The 24,701-nt window shown below is 36.8% G+C and overlaps 2 protein-coding genes across 3 annotated transcripts in view; both read right to left on the bottom strand.

The window, feature by feature from the left end:
* gcn1 (GCN1 activator of EIF2AK4) overlaps positions 1-14,655 on the bottom strand; it is an 86,343-nt gene extending 71,688 nt beyond the window's left edge. The window contains exons 1-2 of one of the 2 annotated variants that reach the window (XM_071481975.1): positions 12,148-14,655; positions 8,717-8,864 (exon numbers count right to left, since the gene is read on the bottom strand). The gene's annotated coding sequence lies outside the window, so the exon portion shown is untranslated. Of the gene's footprint in view, positions 1-8,716; positions 8,865-9,104; positions 9,949-12,147 lie in introns of those variants that run through there. The other variant, XM_071481977.1, reaches the window with a different exon arrangement.
* Positions 14,656-15,778: 1,123 nt separating this feature from the next.
* Positions 15,779-21,898, bottom strand: vamp5 (vesicle-associated membrane protein 5). Its single transcript, XM_071482016.1, has 3 exons — positions 21,629-21,898; positions 18,911-19,054; positions 15,779-16,699 (listed from the first exon to the last, which is right to left on the bottom strand). Exons 1-3 carry the CDS (start codon positions 21,629-21,631, stop codon positions 16,556-16,558), a joined length of 291 nt encoding a protein of 96 aa, XP_071338117.1. The 5' UTR covers positions 21,632-21,898; the 3' UTR covers positions 15,779-16,555.
* Positions 21,899-24,701: the final 2,803 nt, after the last annotated feature.

Below are 24,701 nucleotides of genomic sequence, written 5' to 3'. Positions count from 1 at the left end.
AGAAAATAAAGAAAATGTTTTGACACCTCCCTCTAATGAACAAGAAAATCCACCAGAAAACCATGGAGGGCAGATTGGAGAAATTCATGGGAAGAAATACACAAGAGGGGCCATCTTCCAAGGCGTGAAGGTGTGGTGACAGTAAAATCAAACAAAATGACATTGATTAAAAAACAAAAGAAAGAAATGCACGTAGGCGAACTTCCACAGTGTGAAGATGTCTCTGGCAGTAACAACAAAAATCACAATAGAAACATTAAAAGAAGGAAAATACAGAAAATGTTTTGACACCTCCCAATACTGAAATAAATAAACAAGGAGGCCCATCTTCCAAGTCATGAAGGTGTCTTGACAGCAAAATCAAATGAAATGACATTGATTAAAAACAAAAGAAAGAAATGCACGTGGGCGATCTTCCACGGTGTGAAGACGTCTCTGGCAGTAACAACAAAAATCACAATCGAAACATTAAAAGAAGGAAAATAAAGAAAATGTTTTGACAACTCCAAGTACTGAAATAAATAAACAAGAGGGGCCATCTTCCAAGGCGTGAAAGTGTGGTGACAGTAAAATCAAACGAAATGACAATATTTTAAGAAAAGAAAGAAATAAAGGGAAACAGATGGTCTAGTGGGTGATCTTCCATGGTGTGAAGTCGTCACTGACCGTAACAATGCAAATCACAATAAACATTAAAAGAAAGAAAATAAAGAAAATGTTTTGACACCTCCCTCTAATGAACAAGAAAATCCACCAGAAAACCATGGAGGGCAGATTGGAGAAATTCATGGGAAGAAATACACAAGAGGGGCCATCTTCCAAGGCGTGAAGGTGTGGTGACAGTAAAATCAAACAAAATGACATTGATTAAAAAACAAAAGAAAGAAATGCACGTAGGCGAACTTCCACAGTGTGAAGATGTCTCTGGCAGTAACAACAAAAATCACAATAGAAACATTAAAAGAAGGAAAATACAGAAAATGTTTTGACACCTCCCAATACTGAAATAAATAAACAAGGAGGCCCATCTTCCAAGTCATGAAGGTGTCTTGACAGCAAAATCAAATGAAATGACATTGATTAAAAACAAAAGAAAGAAATGCACGTGGGCGATCTTCCACGGTGTGAAGACGTCTCTGGCAGTAACAACAAAAATCACAATCGAAACATTAAAAGAAGGAAAATAAAGAAAATGTTTTGACAACTCCAAGTACTGAAATAAATAAACAAGAGGGGCCATCTTCCAAGGCGTGAAAGTGTCTTGACAGTAAAATCAAACGAAATGACAATATTTTAAGAACAAAGGAAAGAAATACAGGGAAACAGATGGTCCAGTGGGCGATCTTCCATGGTGTGAAGTCGCCTCTGACCGTAACAATGCAAATCACAATAAACATTAAAAGACAGAAAATAAAGAAAATGTTTTGACACCTCCCTCTAATGAACAAGAAAATCCACCAGAAAACCATGGAGGGCAGATTGGAGAAATTCATGGGAAGAAATACACAAGAAGGGCCATCTTCCAAGGCGTGAAGGTGTCTTGACAGTAAAATCAAACAAAATGACATTAATTGAAAAACAAAAGAAAGAAATGCACAGGAAGAGATGGTCAAGTGGGCGATCTCCCACAGTGTGAAGACGTCTCTGGCAGTAACAACGCAAATGACAATAGAAACATGAAAAGAAGGAAAATAAAGAAAATGTTTTGACAACTCCAAGTACTGAAATAAATAAACAAGAGGGGCCATCTTCCAAGGCGTGAAAGTGTGGTGACAGTAAAATCAAACGAAATGACAATATTTTAAGAACAAAGGAAAGAAATACAGGGAAACAGATGGTCCAGTGGGTGATCTTCCATGGTGTGAAGTCGTCTCTGACCGTAACAATGCAAATCACAATAAACATTAAAAGACAGAAAATAAAGAAAATGTTTTGACACCTCCCTCTAGTGAACAAGAAAATCCACCAGAAAACCATGGAGGGCAGATTGGAGAAATTCATGGGAAGAAATACACAAGAGGGGCCATCTTCCAAGGCGTGAAGGTGTCTTGACAGTTAAATCAAACAAAATGACATTAATTGAAAAACAAAAGAAAGAAATGCACAGGAAGAGATGGTCAAGTGGGCGATCTTCCACAGTGTGAAGACGTCTCTGGCAGTAACAACGCAAATGACAATAGAAACATGAAAAGAAGAAAAATAAAGAAAATGTTTTGACACCTCCCAATACTGAAATAAATAAACAAGGAGGCCCATCTTCCAAGTCATGAAGGTGTCTTGACAGCAAAATCAAATGAAATGACATTGATTAAAAACAAAAGAAAGAAATGCACGTGGGCGATCTTCCACGGTGTGAAGACGTCTCTGGCAGTAACAACAAAAATCACAATCGAAACATTAAAAGAAGGAAAATAAAGAAAATGTTTTGACAACTCCAAGTACTGAAATAAATAAACAAGAGGGGCCATCTTCCAAGGCGTGAAAGTGTGGTGACAGTAAAATCAAACGAAATGACAATATTTTAAGAAAAGAAAGAAATAAAGGGAAACAGATGGTCTAGTGGGTGATCTTCCATGGTGTGAAGTCGTCACTGACCGTAACAATGCAAATCACAATAAACATTAAAAGGAAGAAAATAAAGAAAATGTTTTGACACCTCCCTCTAATGAACAAGAAAATCCACCAGAAAACCATGGAGGTCAGATTGGAGAAATTCATGGGAAGAAATACACAAGAGGGGCCATCTTCCAAGGCGTGAAGGTGTGGTGACAGTAAAATCAAACAAAATGACGTTGATTAAAAAACAAAAGAAAGAAATGCACGTAGGCGAACTTCCACAGTGTGAAGATGTCTCTGGCAGTAACAACAAAAATCACAATAGAAAAATCAAAAGAAGGAAAAATAAAGAAAATGTTTTGACAACTCCTAGTACTGAAATAAATTAACAAGAGGGGCCATCTTCCAAGGCGTGAAGGTGTCTTGATCGTAAAATCAAACAAAATGACATTAATTGAAAAACAAAAGAAAGAAATGCACGGGAAGAGATGGTCAAGTGGGCAATTTTCCACGGTGTGAAGATGTCTCTGGCAGGAACAACGCAAAGGACAATAGAAACATGAAATGAAGGAAAATAAAGATAATATGTTCACACCTCCAAAAAGTACAATAAATAAACAAGGAGGTCCACCTTCCAAGGTGTCTTGACAGTACAATCAAACGAAATGACAATATTTTAAGAACAAAGGAAAGAAATACAGGGAAACAGATGGTCCAGTGGGCGATCTTCCATGGTGTGAAGTCGTCTCTGACCGTAGCAATGCAAATCACAACAAACATTCAAAGACAGAAAATAAAGAAAATATTTTGACACCTCCCTCTAGTGAACAAGATGATCCACCAGAAAACCATGAAGGTCAGATTGGAGAAATTCATCTCCAAGGACTGAAATAAATAAACAAGAGGGGCCATCTTCCAAGGTGTGAAGGTGTCGTGACAGTAAAGTCAAACAAAATGACATTAATTAAAAATCAAAAGAACGAAGAAAATAAAGAAAATGTTTTAACACCTCCAGAAACTAAAAAAAATAAACAAGAAGGTCCATTTTCCAAGCCGTGAAGGTGTCTTGAGAGAATAATCAAACGAAATGACAATATTTTAAGAACAAAAGAAAGAAATACAGGGAAACAGATGGTCAAGTGGGCGATCTTCCATGATGTGAAGTTGTCTCTGACCGTAACAATGCAAATAACAATAGAAACATTAAAAGAAGGAAAATAAAGAAAATGTTTTGACAACTCCAAGTACTGAAATAAATAAACGAGAGCGGCCATCTTCCAAGGCGTGAAGGCATCTTGACAGTACAATCAAACGAAATGACAATATTTTAAGAACAAAAGCAAGAAATAAAGGGAAAGTGATGGTCCAGTGGGCGATCTTCCATGGTGTGAAGTCGTCTCTGACCGTAGCAATGCAAATCACAATAAACATTAAAAGCCAGAAAATAAAGAAAATGTTTTGACACCTGCATCTAGTGAACAAGAAAATCCACCAGAAATCCATGAAGGTCAGATTGGAGAAATTGATGGGAAGAAATACACAAGAGGGGCCATCTTCCAAGGCGTGAAGGTGTCTTGACAGCAAAATCAAACAAAATGACATCAATAAATAACAAAAGGAAGAAATGCACGTGGGCGAACTTCCACGGTGTGAAGACGTCTTTGGCGGTAACAACAAAAATCACAATAGAAACATTAAATGAAGGAAAATAAAGAAAATATTTTACCACCTCCAATACCGAAAATAAATTAACAAGAGGGGCCATCTTCCAAGGCGTGAATGTGTTGTGACAGTAAAATCAAACAAAACGACATTAATTAAAAAACAAAAGAAAGAAATGCACGGGAAGAGATGGTCAAGTGTGCGATTTTCCACGGTGTGAAGACGTCTCTTACCGTAACAACGCAAATGACCATATACATTAAAAGACAGAAAATAAAGAAAATGTTTTGACACCTCCCTCTAGTGAACAAGAAAATCCACCAGAAAACCATGGAGGGCAGATTGGAAAAATTCATGGGAAGAAATACACAAGAGGGGCCATCTTCCAAGGCATGAAGGTGTGGTGACAGTAAAATCAAACGAAATGACATTAATTAAAAAACAAAAGAAAGAAACGCACGTAGACGAACTTCCCCAGTGTGAAGATGTCTCTGGCAGTCACAACAAAAATCACAATAGAAAAATCAAAAGAAGGAAAATAAAGAAAATGTTTTGACAACTCCAAATACTGAAATAAATAAACAAGAGGGGCCATCTTCCAAGGCGTGAAGGCGTCTTGACAGTAAAATCAAACAAAATGACATTAATTAAAAAACAAAAGAAAGAAATGCAAGGGAAGAGATGGTCAAGTGGGCGATCTTCCACAGTGTGAAGACGTCTCTGGCAGTAACAACACAAATGACAATTCTAAAATTAAATGAAGGAAAATAAAGAAAATATTTTAACACCTCCAAAACCTAAAATAAATAAACAAGAAGGTCCATCTTCCAAGGTGTGAAGGTGTCTTGACAGTAAAATGAAATGAAATGACACTGATTAAAATACAAAAGAAAGAAATGCACAGGGGCTATCATCCACGGTGTCAAGACGTCTCTGGCAGGAACAACAAAAATAACAATAGAAACATTAAATGAAGGAAAATAAAGAAAATGTTTTGACAACTACAAGTACTGAAATAAATAAACAAGAGGGACCATCTTCCAAGGCGTGAAGGTGTCGTGACAGTAAAATCAAACAAAATGACATTAATTAAAAAACAAAAGAAAGAAACGCACGTAGACGAACTTCCACAGTGTGAAGATGTCTCTGGCAGTAACAACGCAAATGACAATAGAAACATTAAAAGAAGGAAAATAAAGAAAACGTTTTGACACCTCCCAATAGTGAAATAAATAAACAAGAGGGGCCACCTTCCAAGGCGTGAAGGTGTCGTGACAGTAAAATCAAACGAAATGACAATATTTTAAGAACAAAAGAAAGAAATACAAGGAAAAAGATGGTCAAGTGGGCAACTTTCCACAGTGTGAAGATGTCTCTGGCAGTAACAACACAAAAGACAATCTTCACATTAAAAGAAGAAAAATAAAGAAAATATTTTATCACCTCCAAAAAGTAAAATAAATAAACAAGAAGGTCCATCTTCCAAGGCGTGAAGGTGTCTTGACAGTAAAATCAAACAAAATTACATTAATTAAAAAACAAAAGAAAGAAATGCACATAGGCGAACTTCAACGGTGTGAAGATGTCTCTGGCAGTAACTAAAAAATTACAATAGAAACATCAAAAGAAGGACAATAAAGAAAATGTTTTGACAACTCCTAGTACTGAAATAAATAAACAAGAGGGGCCATCTTCCAAGGCATGAAGGGGTCTTGTCAGTAAAATCAAACGAAATGACAATATTTTAAGAACAAAAGAAAGAAATACAGGGAAACAGATGGTCCAGTGGGCGATCTTCCATGGTGTGAAGTCGTCTCTTACCGTAACAATGCAAATCACAATAAACATTAAAAGACAGAAAATAAAGAAAATGTTTTGACACCTCCCTCTAGTGAACAAGAAGATCCACCAGAAAACCATGAAGGTCAGTTTGTAGAAATTCATGGGAAGAAATACACAAGAGGGGCCATCTTCCAAGGCGTGAAGGTGTCTTGACAGCAAAATCAAACGATATGACATAGATAAAAAACAAAAGGAAGAAATGCACGTGGGCGAACTTCCACGGTGTGAAGATGTCTCTGGCAGTAACAACGCAAATGACAAGAGAAACATTAAAAGAAGGAAAATAAAGAAAATGTTTTGACAACTCCAAGTACTAAAATAAATAAACAAGAGGGGCCATCTTCCAAGGGGTGAAGGCATCTTGACAGTAAAATCAAATGAAATGACAATATTTTAAGAACAAAAGAAAGAAATAAAGGGAAACAGATGGTCCAGTGGGTGATCTTCTATGGTGTGAAGTCGTCTCTGACCGTAACAATGCAAATCACAATAAACATTAAAAGACAGAAAATAAAGAAAATGTTTTGACACCTCCCTCTAGTGAACAAGAAAATCCACCAGAAAACCATGGAGGTCAGATTGGAGAAATTCATGGGAAGAAATACACAAAAGGGGCCATCTTCCAAGGCGTGAAGATGTCTTGACATAAAAATCAAACAAAATGACATTCATTAAAAAACAGAAGAAGGAAATGCACTGGAAGAGATGGTCAAGTGGGCAATCTTCCATGGTGTGAAGACGTCTCTGGCAGTAACAACACAAATCACAATAGAAACATTAAAAGAAGGAAAATAAAGGAAATGTTTTGACACCTCCCAATACTGAAATAAATAAACAAGAGGGGCCATCTTCCAAGGCGTGAAGGTGTCGTGACAATAAAATAAAAAAAAATGAAATTAATTAAAAAACAAAAGAAAGAAATTCACGGGACAAGTTGGTCAAGTGGGCGATTTGCCAAGGTGTGAAGATGTCTCTGGTAGTAACAATGCAAATGACAATGAAAACATTAAATGAAGGAAAATAAAGAAAATATTTTAACACCTCCAAAAAGTAAAATAAAAAAAACAAGAAATGCACGTGGGCAATCTTCCACGGTGTGAAGACGTATCTGGCAGTAACAACACAAATCACAATAGAAAAATTAAAAGAAGGAAAACAAAGAAAATGTTTTGACAACTCCCAATACTGAAATAAATAAACAAGAGGGTCCATCTTCCAAGGCGTGAAGGTGTCTTGACAGTAAAATCAAACGAAATGACAATATTTTAAGAATAAAATAAAGAACTACAGGGAAACAGATGGTCCAGTGGGCGATCTTCCATGGTGTGAGGTCGTCTCTGACCGTAACAATGCAAATCACAATAAACATTAAATGACAGAAAATAAAGAAAATGTTTTGACATCTCCCTCTAGTGAACAAGAAAATTCACCAGAAAACCATGGAGGTCACATGGGAGAAATTCATGGAAAGAAATACACAAGAGGGGCCATCTTCCAAGGTGTAAAGGTGTCTTAACAGTAAAATCAAACGAAATGACATTCATTCATAACAATAGAAAGAAATACAGGGAAACAGATGGTCAAGTTGGCGATGTTCCACAGTTAAGATGTCTCTGACCGTATGGGTGTACAGATGTTTCTGACAGTAAGAATGTAGATGATGACATCAACATTGATAACAATGAAGGAAAAAAAAAATTTGACACCTCCTCCAGGGAACAAGAAATCCTCCAAAAAACCTTTTAGGTCAGTTTGGAGGAATCACTGGGAAGAAATACACTAATGGGGGCATCTTCCAGGGTATAAAGAAGTCTTGACAGTAAAACCAAAGAAAATGATGATAAAACTTTAAAAACGAAAGAAGGAAATGCATTGGAAGAGAACGAAATTCGAAGAGAACAACGGAAATTATGACGATATTACATTGAATTCAAGAAAAATAAAGAAAACATCTTAACATCTACTTGTTGTGGACAAGCATATGTCCAAAAAAAAACCTTTCAGGCCTTTACCAAGTTAGCCAAGTGGCTAACCTTATGCTCTGACATTCTCCTTGATGGTTGTTACAATATATTCTGAATAATTTCACACACTTTTTTTAAAATTCTCATTATTATGATTTTGCATTTCTCCGTAATGTAGCCCTGGATTCAGACTATTTTTTGATGTCCTCCGAAAATGTATATTTAAGTATTGGAATTAATATCATAAAGGCGTGATGAATAAAGGCTTGAACTAACTACTACCAGTTGACCAGGAATATCTTTGGTCAGTGGCAGCCCTAAAACATACATTTCTGACATGATGACATGATCTGTCAGTCTGCCAAACTCTAAAAAGAACAAACATGTAATGCTTCAACTATGTTCACAGAGCTGAGTGACAGTGGGTGAGACAAAGAAAGAGAGATTATGGTAAATACTCTGTGTGTGTGTGTGTGTGTGTGTGTGTGTGTGTGTGTGTGTGTGTGTGTGTGTGTGTGTTTTGGTTTTGTGAGACAGAAAAAAAGGAGAGTGTGGCAAGATAAGAAAACAGCGACCACTGCAGCTCACTAGTGCCCTTCAGGACACACACAATCACTTGATATTACAGTAAGCAATACAGCCCACTGATACAGATTCGAAGGAAATCTCTTATTTAGCACGCCGATCCTTACCTTTTTGAAGTTATACACTGGGTTTTGCAGTTGCGTTATCAATATCACAGTATCTTCCTTGTGGACTCCTTTTCGTGTTCCTCCTGTACATCCTGTCCCTCCTGTCTTCGTGTTTTTGTTTCCACTTGGCAAAAACATTTTCTGTAATCTGACAAGATGACAGTTGACTGTCAAACAACTACCACATGTACCTACTATGCCAATCTGATTTGCAAAACAAAAAACAAAGGGTATATCATGACAATCATTAAATGCCAGTCATGGGTATTCTGCCTTTTCAACAAATGATGGAATATTGTCTTTGTTTCTCAAGGAGCCACAGGTATCAGAAAGTTAAGAAAAAACTTAAATAAAGAGGGAAAACTCTAAAATGTTTCACCAATCCTACCAGATCCACTGTGTGTCTGCCAAGTGGTTTGTCCATGTATATATGTGGAGTGTTACATTCTACATTCTAAAGAGGCTTTGTTTGTCATAATGGTTAGAACTTAGAATGACACATCATACTGAGAAGGATTCCAACACACACACACACGCACGCGCACACACACACACACACTTTTCCCAATCCATTTAAATATAATTAAATAAACTGTCTAATAGAAGTGAATACTACTACTACTAATGAATACAGAAGTCCTTATAGTTACTGTTAATCTCCAGAATATACAGTAGCAAGAAAAGCTTGGTTAACCCTGAATGATCTGGTTTTCTGCATTAATTGGTCATAAAATGTGATCTGATCTTCATCTATATCATGAGTGCATACAATACACATACATTTATAATCGTTTATTTCTGTATTGAACACAGCTACCAAATATTCACAGTTACGGTGGAAAAAGCAAGTGGACCTTGGATTTAAAAAATGGTTGCAGCATTAACCTCAAACAAGCAGGAACTGCTGATCAGACCTGCATATTGTTCAGGGGGAAATTTGGACCATTTGTCCTACAGAACTGTTTGAGCTCAGACATAGTCTTAGGATATCTGCTGTGAATGGCTCTGTAAAGCTATTCTTCTGTATTTCACCGCTAGGATGATATTTTCATGTTGGGATGCAGTTTCCTTTTTATGCCACACCTAGTGTGTTCTTTCCAACCTATTTAACTGTAGTTTCATCAGTCCACACAAGATTTTTCAGTGGCATTGTTAAGTGTGAAGCTGCTCTTTGGCAAATATCAGATGTGCAGTGATGTTTCTTTCCTGCTATGGACACCATGCTCCATGTAACTATGCACCATGATTTTGTGTATGGTAGACATACAGATATATATATGTATATGTATATATACACACACGCACACACGCACACACACACACACCACACAATGTATGTGTATATATATATATTACTATATATATATATATAGTAAGTAAAAATGTTTAAAAGTTTACCAATCAGTCCCCAACATCATTAAGGAGCCTTTTAAAGCAGCAGCTGATTGAAATGGAGCTGTTTCTTTAAACTACTTTATAAACTTGGGTAGTCTAAACTGTTGCAATGCAGCATATTTCATAAATGGATTGTATGATCTGAGTAGTAATGATGGCTTATTTATAAATGTAGCAAAGTACAATATCCACCTCATACATGTAACAGTGTGAAGTATAAAACAGCATAAAATGCAACAGCATTAAGTACAACTATTTCTAAATTGTCCTTGTACACAGTTTCAGTAAATGCACTTAGTTACACTCCACCACTGCTTCATTACCATTTGGTTTCATTTCATACATGAAGACATGAATCATTGACTGACTGAAACCCTGAACAACTTAGAGATTTGGACAGTAATTCAGAGGACTTGAACCTGTGATGATAATGAGATTTTTGCACAAACGTCTGTGCTGTAGGCCATCAATCAACTCATCTAGTACTGGTTACAATCGCAGTTTATGAGTTGTATATCACGGGGTGTGAGGGAGACTGTGGAGCCCATCTACTGACCGATCAGATCACTCAAAAACTAAGTCGTAGAGCTGTAGAGTCTATAATACATTGATAAATGATAACGAGCAGTAGATATTTATATAAATCAGACATGAACTACCTCTCTCATCTCTGCTTTGGCGGAAGAAACAGTCTGACAATAACTGTTTTACCTGTATCACATATTCATAATAGTTTGTTCATCATTAGACAAAAGACCTAAAATACTCAGTAAGAAGCTTAATGATAATTCATGTTTTATTAACAGTCTATCCTCAAGAAGTCAAGTAGGTTTTGGACTACTATTTTGAATTTCCCCATAATTAATGATGTATTTAACTATCTATCTCAGTATGACTAATAATTATTTCTAATATTTCTTTTTTATTCTTGTCGTGTGATGATATTGTTAACATTTCACCTTCTTGAGTATCTGGATGTTGCCATAACCTGCCATAACTCATGAATATATCACCTTCTCTTCTCATGTTATATTAAGTAGGCTACTTTATTCGTGGTTCTGACTTAGTGGTCTATAATTAAAAACTTTGCCTCTTTCACATGAACGAGCTTGAATCACCGGATCAGTAAACCCAGAGTTAAATGAGCCAGTTGACAGCCCGCCTCACATATCAGATTATCAGGATGGACAATATTAGGTTCATTTGAGCCAGATAACAAAATGATATCCTGGTTATGTTGAACTTGCTTCGTAGTACGGGCCTCAGGACATGCACAGTCCACAGTCAATGGCACAGTTACTGCTAGCTCTCTGCTACCTCAAAAGTAATATACAAAATCATATTTCACTAAATATAAAAACGGTTCTGAGTTTTTTTCATAGACCCACAAGAGTGATGACTGAATAGCTCTTTCCAATAAAAATCAGACAGTTCACTTTATCTCCTGTCTCCTCTGACTCATAATTTTGATCTGTGGCAGCTTTTTGAGTCATTTTTGAAAATTATTGTTGACAAAAGAGTAAAGGAATGAGAACAGCTCCCGAGCAATGCATCCAAAAACAACCTAAGGTATTAACATATCAGAACAGTTACAGGACAGTTTGCACCTGTACGTGCTGACGTCCTAATCTCCATCGTCTCCATGGTGCACAAGAAAAACATAATTTTGGCATTATTCGAAAAATGGCCAAGTCGCCATCTTGTTTACTAAATCGTCGACGTTAAATTCGGACATTTTCATGCCCTCAAACCAAAATAGCAGTATTTTTAAATCATTACACAATTATTAACACATTCCACACCTGTCCCGGGAAAATCCGTATATTCCAACCATCTAAAATTCATTTTACATCGAGAAATCGTCGAGTGTGTTTCCGTTCCCATCAAAACTGGGTTTTTTCACAAAGTTCCACTAAAGTTACATCTTTAAATTCAGCAAATTACATTAAGTCGGTGCTAATTTTGTAGGCTAGCTAAAACATTTTAGCAATGTCAGTAAGACAAATTAATAATTTTTATATTAGAGTAAGTCTTACCTGCATAACTGTGTGCCTCTGGCCAGCAGTTGCTCCTCCATGGGGGGAGACGGGTTTCCGTGTCAAGTCCAGGTGCAGATGGACGTCAATCAGCCTTTTGCAGTACTTATAACCTCGGGTCACGTCACCTTTCTGTTACCATGACACCGAGGCACGTTCATGTGTACGTGAGCGCGGGAGACAGACTTGCAGTAATTAAATGATAGTATTTCTAGATTTCTCATCAGAAATATGAACTTTTCATTAACTCTGTAGAGTTTTTGAGCTTCAGTCTGCTCAGACAGAAATGTTTTCGGCCTGTTTGGCTGAGACACACAAAGACTTAATATTCGAATAAGTAAAAAAAACAAAAAAACAAAAACGGATGTGCATCTGACGGACTTGACTTGACTTACAAATACTGTTAATCACAATTGTGTTCAATGTCATGACTGTCATGGTCAAGGTCATTATTTTTTTAGTACCTGGGGTATGAAATATGGTTTTTCCAGTCTTTTCATGCACAGTGCTTCATTTAGCCCATGGCTGGCACAACCATCATCATTATTATTATTATTATTATTATTATTATTATTATTAACATATTGTTTGAATCCTCAGAGACACCGGATTGAAAGGGTAACCTAATGGCATCTTCTTTGTAGTTATATGAGCTACACCTAGCCTACCAAGTTTAAACAGTGAGGGCATTTAGGCCCACTGTGCTGATTTTTTTTTTTTTTTTTCTTGAAGCAATGCTCTAAACCTGAATTCTTTTGGTTCACCAAAAATAAATTGTTTGTAAACAGGATTCTTCCACAGAGTTGTATAGGCTGAATGGCCTCGCTAGTTGTGTTTGTTGTTTGCTAGGACCTTCCTGTTTGCAGAAAAGGTATTATTATGCACATGTATCTTTTTGACTAACTGAATACAAACTTTTAATCAATTCTTAAAAAAATAGATATATACAGTAATGTACCATCCTGTACACCCTAACAGGAATTGTAATATCTGAAAAGTAAAATCAACACCTGACCTTGAAAGCACATTTGGAGTATGTGCTGTATAATAATATTTAAAGTTCAGTGTAATGTTCCAGATAATTTAATATATTTCTGTATATCAGTTTTTGGGGTTCTGTATGGTTTTCCCCCAGGGAAGAAGATGTTTTTGCAGAAAGAAGCTTGTAAAGTGTTAAACTGTCTGCTGTTTTCAAGGGGTTGAAGAGAATGAGACAGTTGATGTGACATGATTGGCTGTTATGTTGGTCACACCAGTCCATCTCTTCTTAGGAGTTGATTCATAGGCTAATAAAAAAATGTACATCTATTTATAAATGAAATGCAAACAAATGCCTTCATATCATTAACTAACAGGCTCTGATTCATTTTCAAGGTCTTACCTGTGAAGCAAACCCTGCAATATGTCACATTGCTGGTCACATGCTCACTGTATATATTTCTTTTCTTTTTCAACTCTTAATATCGCCAATTAAAGGTAAAACTGAATTGAAGACTTCTGACTTGGGCACGTAGCCTAACTTATTACATACAATATAATGAGCTCTATGCAGACAAGGTTTAGCAAAAAACACAGAAGTGGCTGTATATAGTCAAGCTTAAAAATGAACAGCACACATGCAACATGCATATACAATGGTGGCACATTAAAATTTATTATACTAGATTTAGTCTCATCTTTAATTCTCACCTGAATCCACTGAGCAGTATAATGTTGGAGTGCAAGTCTACATGTCGATTATAGCTATAATCCCTCTTGCACAAAAGATACGATCGATTTGAGAATATTGCTAATTTCACACACATAATTCAGTATTTTCAAAATCCCCCAAATTTCATAATTATTATTTGTTTGTATTTGTGTTTGTTTTAATTATCTCATTACAATGATCCATTATAAATAGCAAAAGGTCAAGAATGTCTGAGCAATAGGAAATAATGTTGCCAAAAAACTCACTAAGTTTCTGTAATCTCTGGGCCTTATTTACTGATTTGTTTGTTGTTTTTTAAAATATAAAGGCTATCTTAATCTTAATCTTCTTTAAACTATTATCCATGTTGTCATATTGTGAGGCTGTTCTATCAGATTTTTGTAAATTATTATTTTTTTTAAGTCATACAAACTGTTAAATGTGTGTTCAATTCAAAGTCAAGTACCTATATTATAAAAAAAGGATTAAATGGGAAGAAGCTTACAGATTTTTCACCGAACGTAGACCTCAACAGACCTTGCTCTGTTCATATTTCTTTAACACGATCCGAGTAAAGCTGCTGACAGTGAGCTCTGTGGGTTATCCATACAGGCCTTTGTCTTTCAGTTATAAATGGTTTTTTTTTTTCATTTTAATAAGAAACTTATTTAATCTCAATGATACTTGTGAGTCGGCAGAAATTCAAAGGCAGGTATCTCCAAAAACAAATTCAAAACTAAATCCTTCCATGCATCCATCAATCCATCCATTTTCTATACTGCTTAATCATATAGGGTCGCAGGGGGGCAACATTGGGCGAGGGTGGGGTACACCCTGGACAGGTTGCCAGTCTATCACAGGGCTGACATATAGAGACAAACAACCATTCACTCTCACTTTCACACCTACGGGCAATGTAGAGTCACCGATTAACCTAATGTGCATGTCTTTGGACTGTGGGAGGAAGTCGGAGTACCTGGAGGGAACCCGCACAGACATGGGGAGAACATGCAAACTCCATACAGAAAGGCCCCAGGCCAAGGGTTTGAACCCAAAACCCTCTTTCTGTGAGGCCAAAACTAAATCCTTAAAACAAAACAAAAAACTGGAAAACACTGTCATCTGGCTTTGCTGGGCAATCACTGAAATAGAAATGGTTACAGTGGAGCTGAACCATATGCATAGGTATGAATGTTTTTGTAACTTTCCACTAGAGTGTGAAGATGACACATGACCAAACCTCAGAGAGTGGTGGGCTGAAATCTGGGTGAGTCAGTAGGTGAACGTTTCCAGTAATCCTGCATTCACATTTGTCAATATTCCTTCATTAAATGTCCACATGTCGACATGTTTGCTATACTGTCTTCATGAGGTTCAAATTATCTGAAGAAATTCAAATAGTTAGATTTGCCAAAAGCAGAGAGTTACGAAAATACTGCATACAATCTAAAGAGTTCACCTGCACCTTATTTTGCAACTTTTTAAACTCTACACAATATATCTGATAAATGGAATTTTTTCTCTGCTCTGTATATTTATCTGAAGTTAAAACATTGGCCACCAGGGGTCATTCTGATATTCTTTGCTGAAAACTGCAGATTAAAGCAATTGAACAGAAATATTATAATTGATGATGACAGGTCCAGGCCAAAACTTGTTTCTAATGCTTTCTTCTATCCTTCTTAAGGATCATTTAGAACATTTTGGCTCTAACATATAGTTCCATGTAGATTTTGGCTGTAAATAAATAATAAATAATATGAGTAAGTTTAAGACATTAATCTGTTTTCTATGAGCATCTTACATATATTATTGACGTATAGAACTGTTACAGATCAGGGGACCCTATAATGGTTTTGGAAATAATATGAACATAAAAGTCACAAGAAAAAAAACAGGAATAATTGAAACTCCAGCACAAATCAGTCAACCACTCAAAGATCAAGAAAACACATTTTAATTATGCAGGCAACTTTGAGAACATTTCATTTTAAACAGCAGAAATCTTATGTTACAATACACCAGTTTATTCTTTTCCATTTAACTTTGTACACATTTACCAAATTTGGCATCTGTTCTATTTTCTCCTCTGTCTTTTTGTGCCTGCCAAAATCATCAACTGACTCGTAGGGGACACGGAGTCCATCTGCGGTTCAGCAACCAGTGATGGCAACTTTCTGCCTCTCTGAGTCTTGCTCCAGAATGTGAACCAGTATGTACAAGCAAATAGTACAACAGTGGCAGACTAATGATGTTTTGTTAAAAATATTAGTAATTCATAGTTTTGCTTAAAAAGGTGGGAGATGCCAGAGTGCTATTTGTTTAGATGTAATTTTAACAAACCTTTATGATGTTTTTACAGGGAGGGTCGTGGTACTGGTTCTAATCCATTCATTGGTTTTTAAGGACTTTCATTACATGTGTGAACTGGTGTGTCCTTCCAATGTTGGTCAGACAGAGACATGTCTTAAAAAAGTTATTAAAAAAAAGAGAAGAAGCAGCTGAGCAATGGTACCATATCGATTGAAGACACTAATGCATACTCCATAAATACCTCTAAACACAGAAATATCACAGAATGAGCAGTTCAGTTAAGATGCTAGAGTCCCAGAGTCTGGACTCCTCTTTTCCTGGACATTTTATCTGTGTCCGCTTCATTTCTCTCCATCCCAATATCTTACTTTTTTTCATCAGCAAAGGAGCTACTGTCCTTGTATGCTATCCAACAATGGCATAGATTATAAGTCCGACAAGGATGAGTGAGGCTACCACTCCAACGCCAATAAACACAATTCTCATCTTCTTGTTCTCCCATCTTTTCTTTTGCTTCACCTGGACGGAGGTCTTTTCAAAAGCTTTACTCTGGGGGAAAAACACAATGAAGATGTCACATTACATTGTTGTGTGGCTAACCTGCATGTCTCATAGTCTTGAACATATGCCAAGATAGGACAGCATAAGCCCAAAACAGCCATACTAACTTCTATGACACTTCCAAAGCCTACTTAGAAAACATATCTAATGGAGAAAAGCAATTTTTCTACATCCATATACCAGTATCTTTTCTGTAATGAACTGTGGACTGAATTTCAGAGGCAATTTTGCAGTTTGCAAATGTGTATTTCATGTGCATATTAGAGTACATTTCTCAGCAGTTCCCCAACTCTGTCTTTGTTTAAGCAATTATATTCAATATTTTTATATTAACAATGGATCACATGACTGCTTTAGTCTGCCTGTAGTTTTAACAAGCAGGTCACATCATTTTTGCATTGCCCCTGGCCTGTGTTACACTGTTTTTTTAGTTCACTGAGAACTGAAAAAAGCAAACAGCAAGATGACTGTTTTTGTTGCACAACCACTTCAGGGTTTGAGGTAATATGGATCAAATAAACTAGGAAAACAGCTCTCCAGCTGGCGTTCAGCGTACATAGAAATTTGAAACTATTTGACACCGTGGTTAACTTAAAGTCGCACTGATCAATACTTTTACAACAAAAACTGATTAAATGACTACATGTGATGTAAAATGGGTTGCTCATAATGATTAACCCACAGGAATTATCATCCAACTCTGCAGTTCCTTTCATCTCTATGGAGCATTTTATTGTTTTTCAGGTCGTTGTTTTGGTTTTATGGCCAACAGATTTCCTTTCTGGTTCTGTTTCACCACTCGTATCTGGCAGCTCTGACAACCCACTATACGCTACCTGCACAGCACCAAATGACAGACAGACAAAGGGGACGACTAGTGAAGCATTTAGCAGCTGAGGAGTGAGATATTAAAATCAGGAATTGTTGGGGAGAAAAAATGCCCTAAGGAGAGTGAAGATCAGACTCACATTCATCAGGTGTTCACAAACATAACTCCAAATGAAGGTAATGTTTATGTGTGACTGCTGGATGTATAAATAAGCAACTGCTTGCTAACAAGTCTGATATATATGATAATGTGATGGTGTTGTGTTTTACAGGTTGTTTCTGCTGCACCCAACAATTAATGCAGGTTTAAGGTTGCATTTTTTGGCCACTTGGGGGCAGCAGAAAAAAGTTGTACACACAATCTTGACACATTACCACTGTATAAACTTGTTATAAATTTGTTATACTATTTGTAAACAATAAACATCCACCACACACAACATTAGCATTCATTTGCAGTCATGGTCCGGCCCCCTGGCCAATATAAGTTTGTCTGTCTGTTGTTTTATCATAGGGCAGGTGGCATACAATGGGTTTATCAGAACTTTTACACTGTAAACAGATGCCAGTTGCTGGTGAAAGACCACTCAAGTGAGACTGAACAAATACAGTAAAATGTGGGCTGCAACAAATAATAAGTGAACTGAAAGATGCTGAAGGGAACTGCAGAGTCTGGTGAGAAATCTCTGTGGGTCTGTTAATGCAAGCGACCCCTTTCACATCCCATGTTGTTATGTGTCCATTGTTAATGACATAAAAATGTTGATTGGTACATCTTTTAGTTTGATCATTGTGCCACATTTGCATGGTCTGACCTCTATGAGTGACAGTGAGCTGAACTTCAGCTTTAAAGCTGCTTTCCTTGTTTGCCTGTTCATAACCAATGTCATGTGAAAGTGTATCCAAGTCTGCCTCTTGAACTTAAATTTGTTGTTCCAGTGAACTGCTCAGCAGTGTGATGTAACACAGGCCAGCGGGGCAATGTGGGAATGATGTGACCCGGTTTTCGACCCGGAGACGGACATTCGTCTCGTGGCATGTCCTGGACTCACTCTGTCATACCCAGGGAGACCAGCTCACTTCATTCATCTTAGGAAACAATAGGAAATACCTTTCTAAAAATAGCACCATAAAACACAATCAGGATGTAAATTGTACATTTGTTTTCCTCTCCAGCTCCACCTAATGTGTATTTATAGACATCAATATGACATTTCCTAGTTTCATTCCCTAGACGCCTGTTTAAATAGAGTGTTTATGCCATTCGCTCCAATCATTCACCATATTCATACAACGCAGAAACTTCCAGTCAGTTAAAATAGTGTAGTGTGACGCTAACTTTTACCACTTCCCAGAAATCCTCCTGCATACCTTTTCCAGCAGCACATCAGCCCTATCCTCCAGTTCGCCCAGTTTGCCAGATCTTTCTTCAGCCTTGTTCAGGTTGTCCAGCATGATGACCTTCACCTCCTCCACCTCCTCGTGGGTCTGCTGCAGGCGACTCTTCCCATTCTCCTGTCAAATCAACACATGGTTATAGAGTGAGATTAATGTAGCCACTTGGCACTTTTCACAATAATCTATGTCCTCACATTGTCCGGACTTTCCTATTGTGAAAGAAAGACACATAATGGTAATTTGTTAGTGTAAACACCCAATGTCAGCTTTGTGTTTCTTGAGAGAAATCCCCAGGCACACAGGATGTGATGCATTTTATGTTATGGGATAAACAGAAGAAGTTAGTCAACAAGGGCAGTTAGCATGTCTTTGCCACCATGAGAGTCAAATATGTAGAGTGCAGCCTAGAAATATCCAGCAATGTGCATTCACCACTGAAAACTAATACTATATTAAAATATGAGTAACTTGTGAATGCCCATAATAGCCCAAAATACAAGGATTTGGTAAATTATATATTTGAATGCACTTATTTAATACATTTAATACAATTAAATCTGTTGTAGCTGTCGTATTTTGGGTGTCTTGGCCTTTTACATACATCACACCGAAGCTGTTTCATACTTTCCCAGTGGGAATCCAAAACCAAGGTCTTAACTGCAGATTTTAGAAAAGTTTTCTCTGCACAAAAAACTTGAAAAGCATCAAAAGATATAGTGAAGGTTAATCAAAGTGACAAAAAAGCTATGAGTCTAACCAGTCTTTGAATGCAAAAATACGTTTTGGTGCTTGAAGAGGAATTCAACCAAATTTCATGTATAAATGTCACTTTACTAGTCGTAGGCAGTACTACTCAGCCAGTGAAATAGTTGTTGTATCGTCCTTTGTGGCTCTGGAGGGAATTTTGTCAGGTTACCCTGGCTCGGTCTTGGAGACAACATATTTTTAGCAGACAGCCTGTGTTACAAACTTGAGCCGTGCATTTTTATGCTACTTATGTAATAATTTTTATAATTATCGTATAGTACTATTTATCAACTCCTTTTACAATTTTTATTACTACATCTGTATTTCCTTCATGTTTGTTTGTATTGTGTGTTTTTTGTTTGCAAATGGTTTTACAAGAAGGCAGTAAAACGAAAATGTTAAAGATTGTTGTCAAGACAGGCTGCCATCTGAAAAAAATGCCATCTTCACCTCTATGTTTGCCTGATTCAAGTCCGACTGGCTTGATGCTTTATGCTGGGTCGTGTTTTTCAAGTAAATTAAAGTAAAAGTACATTCATTTGTAAATTCATAACTAAAATAATTCTTGTTGAAGCATATAACAGCACAACAAACAAAGTAGTAGTGAAACATGAAACCAATAAAATGAAGTAGGACAGGTTTTCCAAGATCATGAAGTTTACATTCTAGCAGCTGTTAACAATAACCTCTATGTCTGCTGTGAGGACAAAGCAGCACACAAGAGTAAATGAGCTCAAGAGAAACAGCCTGTGTCACCACAGATTGATAAGAACCCTGGTGATGGATATTTAGACTGTAGTTTGACCTCAGAGTAATTAGTATCTTGACGGGTTTCTCCTTCACCTTTCCCCTCTGAGCCATGAGAGTAAAACCAGCATCTCAGAAGTTAACAGGAACAGGAGACCGACAGATGGAACAAAACCAGCACAGAATCTTGATTTGGTTCATAATTCACTGCCATTTCCTGTAAAGACTTTCATAAGAAACATCCTGTATGTACAAGTTCTCAGCAGGCTCATGAACCTGGCTAAGAAGGGGAAACTCGCTTATTATGGACAACCAGTCAGAACTGATTCATGGATGCCCTGAAAGACCAGTCATCTCATTCTGGGCATACCAAATAGTAGCTAAACAATAGTCTGTGTTTAAAATTCAGCCGGCTATGTCTTAACACTGCTGCCCCTTCCAGATCCCCTCCTTCCTTCCTTCCTTCCCTCACTCCCTCCATCCTGTCTGTATTAATGTACCTGGCATTACCCAGGGAAACCACACCTACATCGTATTATAGCACATTGATTATAGTGTAGCATGGTACTTCATCACAGTTGAACAGCGAAAACACGTGCTGTCTGCTGCCTAGTAATAATTCATGACTAGAATTCATTCATACTTATGCAGAGCGTGCATGAAGGTTAATGGGATGTGACCCATGCTTCTCTTCTTGACCATTCTTAATTCCTAACTAATGAAGGGGCTTCATTGTGAAAAGCTGACAAACACAAAGAGATGATCCAAAAGATGCAGTCGTTTATATTTACATCTGTCTCATCCATCACTTCACACCCAGTCCAACTCTTACATTTAGATCTCATAGTGATTAGACTATATTTAAGTTCAAACAAAAAAACTAACAAATACACAAAAACTAATCCCTCAGAGAACCGCGTAGTAACACGTACTGTATTAAAATGTGTTTTGCATCTCACATTAATGCACTCTCTAAGTAAAAATACTCCTCATTTAAAATAGACGACGTGACAGTTGACAGCAGCTTTGTGTCCCATTTGTCTCTTATTACCTTATGGGACTTTGCCCTCAGAATAGGGTCATAACTTCTCTAAACCACTCTGCTTGAACACTTTCCTCTCGTTTTCTCTCTCCTCTCACCCAAACTCTGCATTGTACCACAGCTATTTAGCTCATATGAGACTTGTGTTTACTTACCATGTCGGCCGTGTCTCTTGCTGTGTTTGTGTCGAGGCTGTCACCGGATCCAGTGCATTTAAAGTGCGACTCCAGTCAACTTTAGAAACAGGAAGAGCAGCGATGCAGCCCTGCGCTTTTGAGCCTCCACACTGCGCAGCGCCCTGCGGTTTGTCTTTCTGTCCTTTCTCTCACTGTGAGCCCGTCTGTCTGGTCTCCAGAGCTGCCGTGCGGCGGGGGCTCCCCTGGCCTGTGGACTGGGCTTTCATGCTGTTCCCGGAACATTTACGTTTACGAAATATGATCACGTGTTAAACTCGTCCAAACTATAATGGCGAATCGATGAAGTCCGGACTTCCCGGATTTAGGGACCTAGTTGTACAACCACATTTAACTAAGCACTTTACTTAAGAATAGTGTTTATGCCGTCGTATTTTACTTTATGGTAATTCACACTTCTACTCCACCACATTTGAGGGGAAAAATATTCTTCTCTTTAGATTAGACCAGCTGTTCCCAAGGTTTTTGACTTGTGGCTACAGAAAAGTGCAAAAAAACCCAAAATAAATAAAATTAAAAAAAAAAAAAAACAACTATTTTCTGATATTTTCTTATTTCCTTAGGTAAACTAAATAAGTGTATGTAACGTAAGAGTTAAAGTTACAACTAGCTCAATTTTAACCAGATACAACATTCAAATACTGCTTCAACTTTGATTAATTAATAACAATCTAATACTGCTATCTATCTATCTATCTATCTATCTATCTATCTATCTATCTATCTATCTATCTATCTATATATATATATATATATATATATATATATATATATATATATATATATATTAATATAACATTCATGTGGGCATGCAGTTCTTCTGTTGAGCAAGTATTTATTAATTACTGATTACTGGCTAATACTTCTGTACTTTTCGGTAAACAGGATTTTGAAAGCAGTACAATACATTAATGTATTGGTTTTTTCACTTGAGTAAAGTATCAGAAAACGTCTTGCACCATTGGCTCAACAAATGCTGTGGAAAATAACTGTCCTTTACACTTACCCCAGTACTGTGCTTAAGTTCAGTTTTGAGATACTTGTACTTTACTTTACATTTTATATTTTATACTTCTACTCCACTACATTCCAGAGGAAACATTTTACTTTTTTGCTCCTCTGCATCATTGCTCACTTTTATTTCTGATACACATATTTAGCTGATTCTGTACTTTTCTCAAGTAAAGTTGTGATTGCAGGACTTTTACTTTAACTGAGTATTTCAGTATTGAGTATTAGTACTTTTAGTACTTTTAGTACTTTTACTGAAGTACTTGATTTGAGTACTTCTTCCACCACTGCTAATTCAACATGTCTGAACAGATCTAACAAAAATGTAGGCTAAGTGGAAAGCAACAGAGAAAGTCACAGTTTTCTAGGCTATTACATGTTTTTACAAAGTTGTATATGCACTCAGCAGGGAGTGTATTGTGTACCTTTAGCTAAAACTAATGCTCTCTAATAGAACAGTCTAACTAAAGTTTTGGTTGAAACTGCGTTAAACAGGTGTTGATTCAATTGTATGATCATTTTGGAGGCTGCAGTCTGTGATACTGTTGAACTGCACCACAGTTCTGGTCTGTTTTCTGGTTGTTATAACTGCAAAAGGAGGGTCTGAAGGTCTGTAAATTAATCCATGGTCAATCTGTCTCCATATTTGATATCTACACAATCTCTGTTCTTAAATCGTACTGAAGTATTTATTTATTTTTATTCTTTTTATTTACCTTTTCTTTTATTTTGTACTTAAAATATACTACAGTTATTGTGTGAGTGACTAAAACACATCTTTTTAAGTTCAATGGGTTGAAAATATCTTGTCAAAGCCAAAATTAAGGACATACAGTGAATACACCTTAAACAAATATGACCCTGAATCATACTACATAAAGCTTTTGTTTAAGCCAAAGATCTTTTTGCTCACTGAGGTTGGCTGATTCAAATATATTCAGGAGGATGGAGTGAGCCCAACTGTCTTCTGTACTGTACAAATTATGATGATTTAAATCATATCAATTTCTATTTAATGGTCCAATATAACCTGAAATATTTAGGTGTCCAGGTGATAAAAGAAGAAAGGTTGATTAATAGTGATGTGTTTAAATTTTGTAGCTCTGTTTGCTTTTTTCAGTATTGTGAATGTTTTTGTCAGTGATTTGTGAATTTTGCTGCAGACTCTGAAAGTCTGAAGATCTGGTTTAGAAAGTTGCTGAGAGTTGGTTGTCTATTTGCAGCATTCTGGATGTGGTGAGATTGCAAACTCCCATTCTCTACACTTACAGCAAATGTCAAGCTAGAAATTAGAAAAAAAGATTATGCATAAGAGCAAACATTAAATAAGTCAATGTGATGCATGCTATAGGCTACTATCATGTTCTTGTCTTAGCTTTTAATACTCTTAATGGTATAAAACCAAAATGAAGCTATTTCTCATATTGCTTGGTGTCACCTGGAGAGCATGACGTGTCAGCATCTATTGTTATTTATTAAATGCTGTGATGTTAATATGAATTACTCCCACAACTTCCTTTTTTTACTCTAAGTTGATCTTGAAATTACCAGGGGCACCTGAATGCAGCACTATGACTCCACATTGTGGTTTCCTTATCTGTGTCAACTGGGAAACTGGCAGAAGTGCACACCAGATAGACCATAAACACATTTATATGCCTTATCTCTGTTCGTTGTCTGTTCAGTGAAAGTCTGGAAGTAGCTGACTCCTCATCTCTTTGTAGTTCACGCCTGGTATGTCGTGAACATTTGTCCGTTTCTAGCAGGCCTTTGCTAACTTGCTGTCGAACACTGTGCTGTGTGGACACTGAAGGGTGTTGCCTGCTTATGGGCTGTGCACAATTTTAAGAAGGTGACAGCTGGTCCACCCTAATGAGAAATATGTGTAATATTGATTCAATATCCCCACAGGGATCCATTGTGTTTGTGGTACTCAATTGTTAACTTATATTGTCCTTACTTTCCTGGTATTTTCTTATGTCCTTTCATATAATTTTTGACATGTTGTTTTTATAATTTTATA

Source organism: Trachinotus anak, unplaced genomic scaffold (genome assembly GCF_046630095.1).
Source record: "Trachinotus anak isolate AG129_WGS33_773 ecotype Australia unplaced genomic scaffold, CSIRO_AGI_Tana_v1 ptg000008l, whole genome shotgun sequence".
In the NCBI taxonomy this organism is placed as follows: domain Eukaryota; kingdom Metazoa; phylum Chordata; class Actinopteri; order Carangiformes; family Carangidae; genus Trachinotus; species Trachinotus anak.
Note: the sequence above shows the minus strand (reverse complement) of the source record. Positions and strands in the feature narration are given on the sequence as shown.

Coding starts and splice junctions, on each gene's coding strand:
- vamp5 (XM_071482016.1), bottom strand. Junction 16,700..18,910: donor CTGATGTGCTGCTGGAAAAG/GTATGCAGGAGG, acceptor TTTTTCCCCCAG/AGTAAAGCTTTTGAAAAGAC.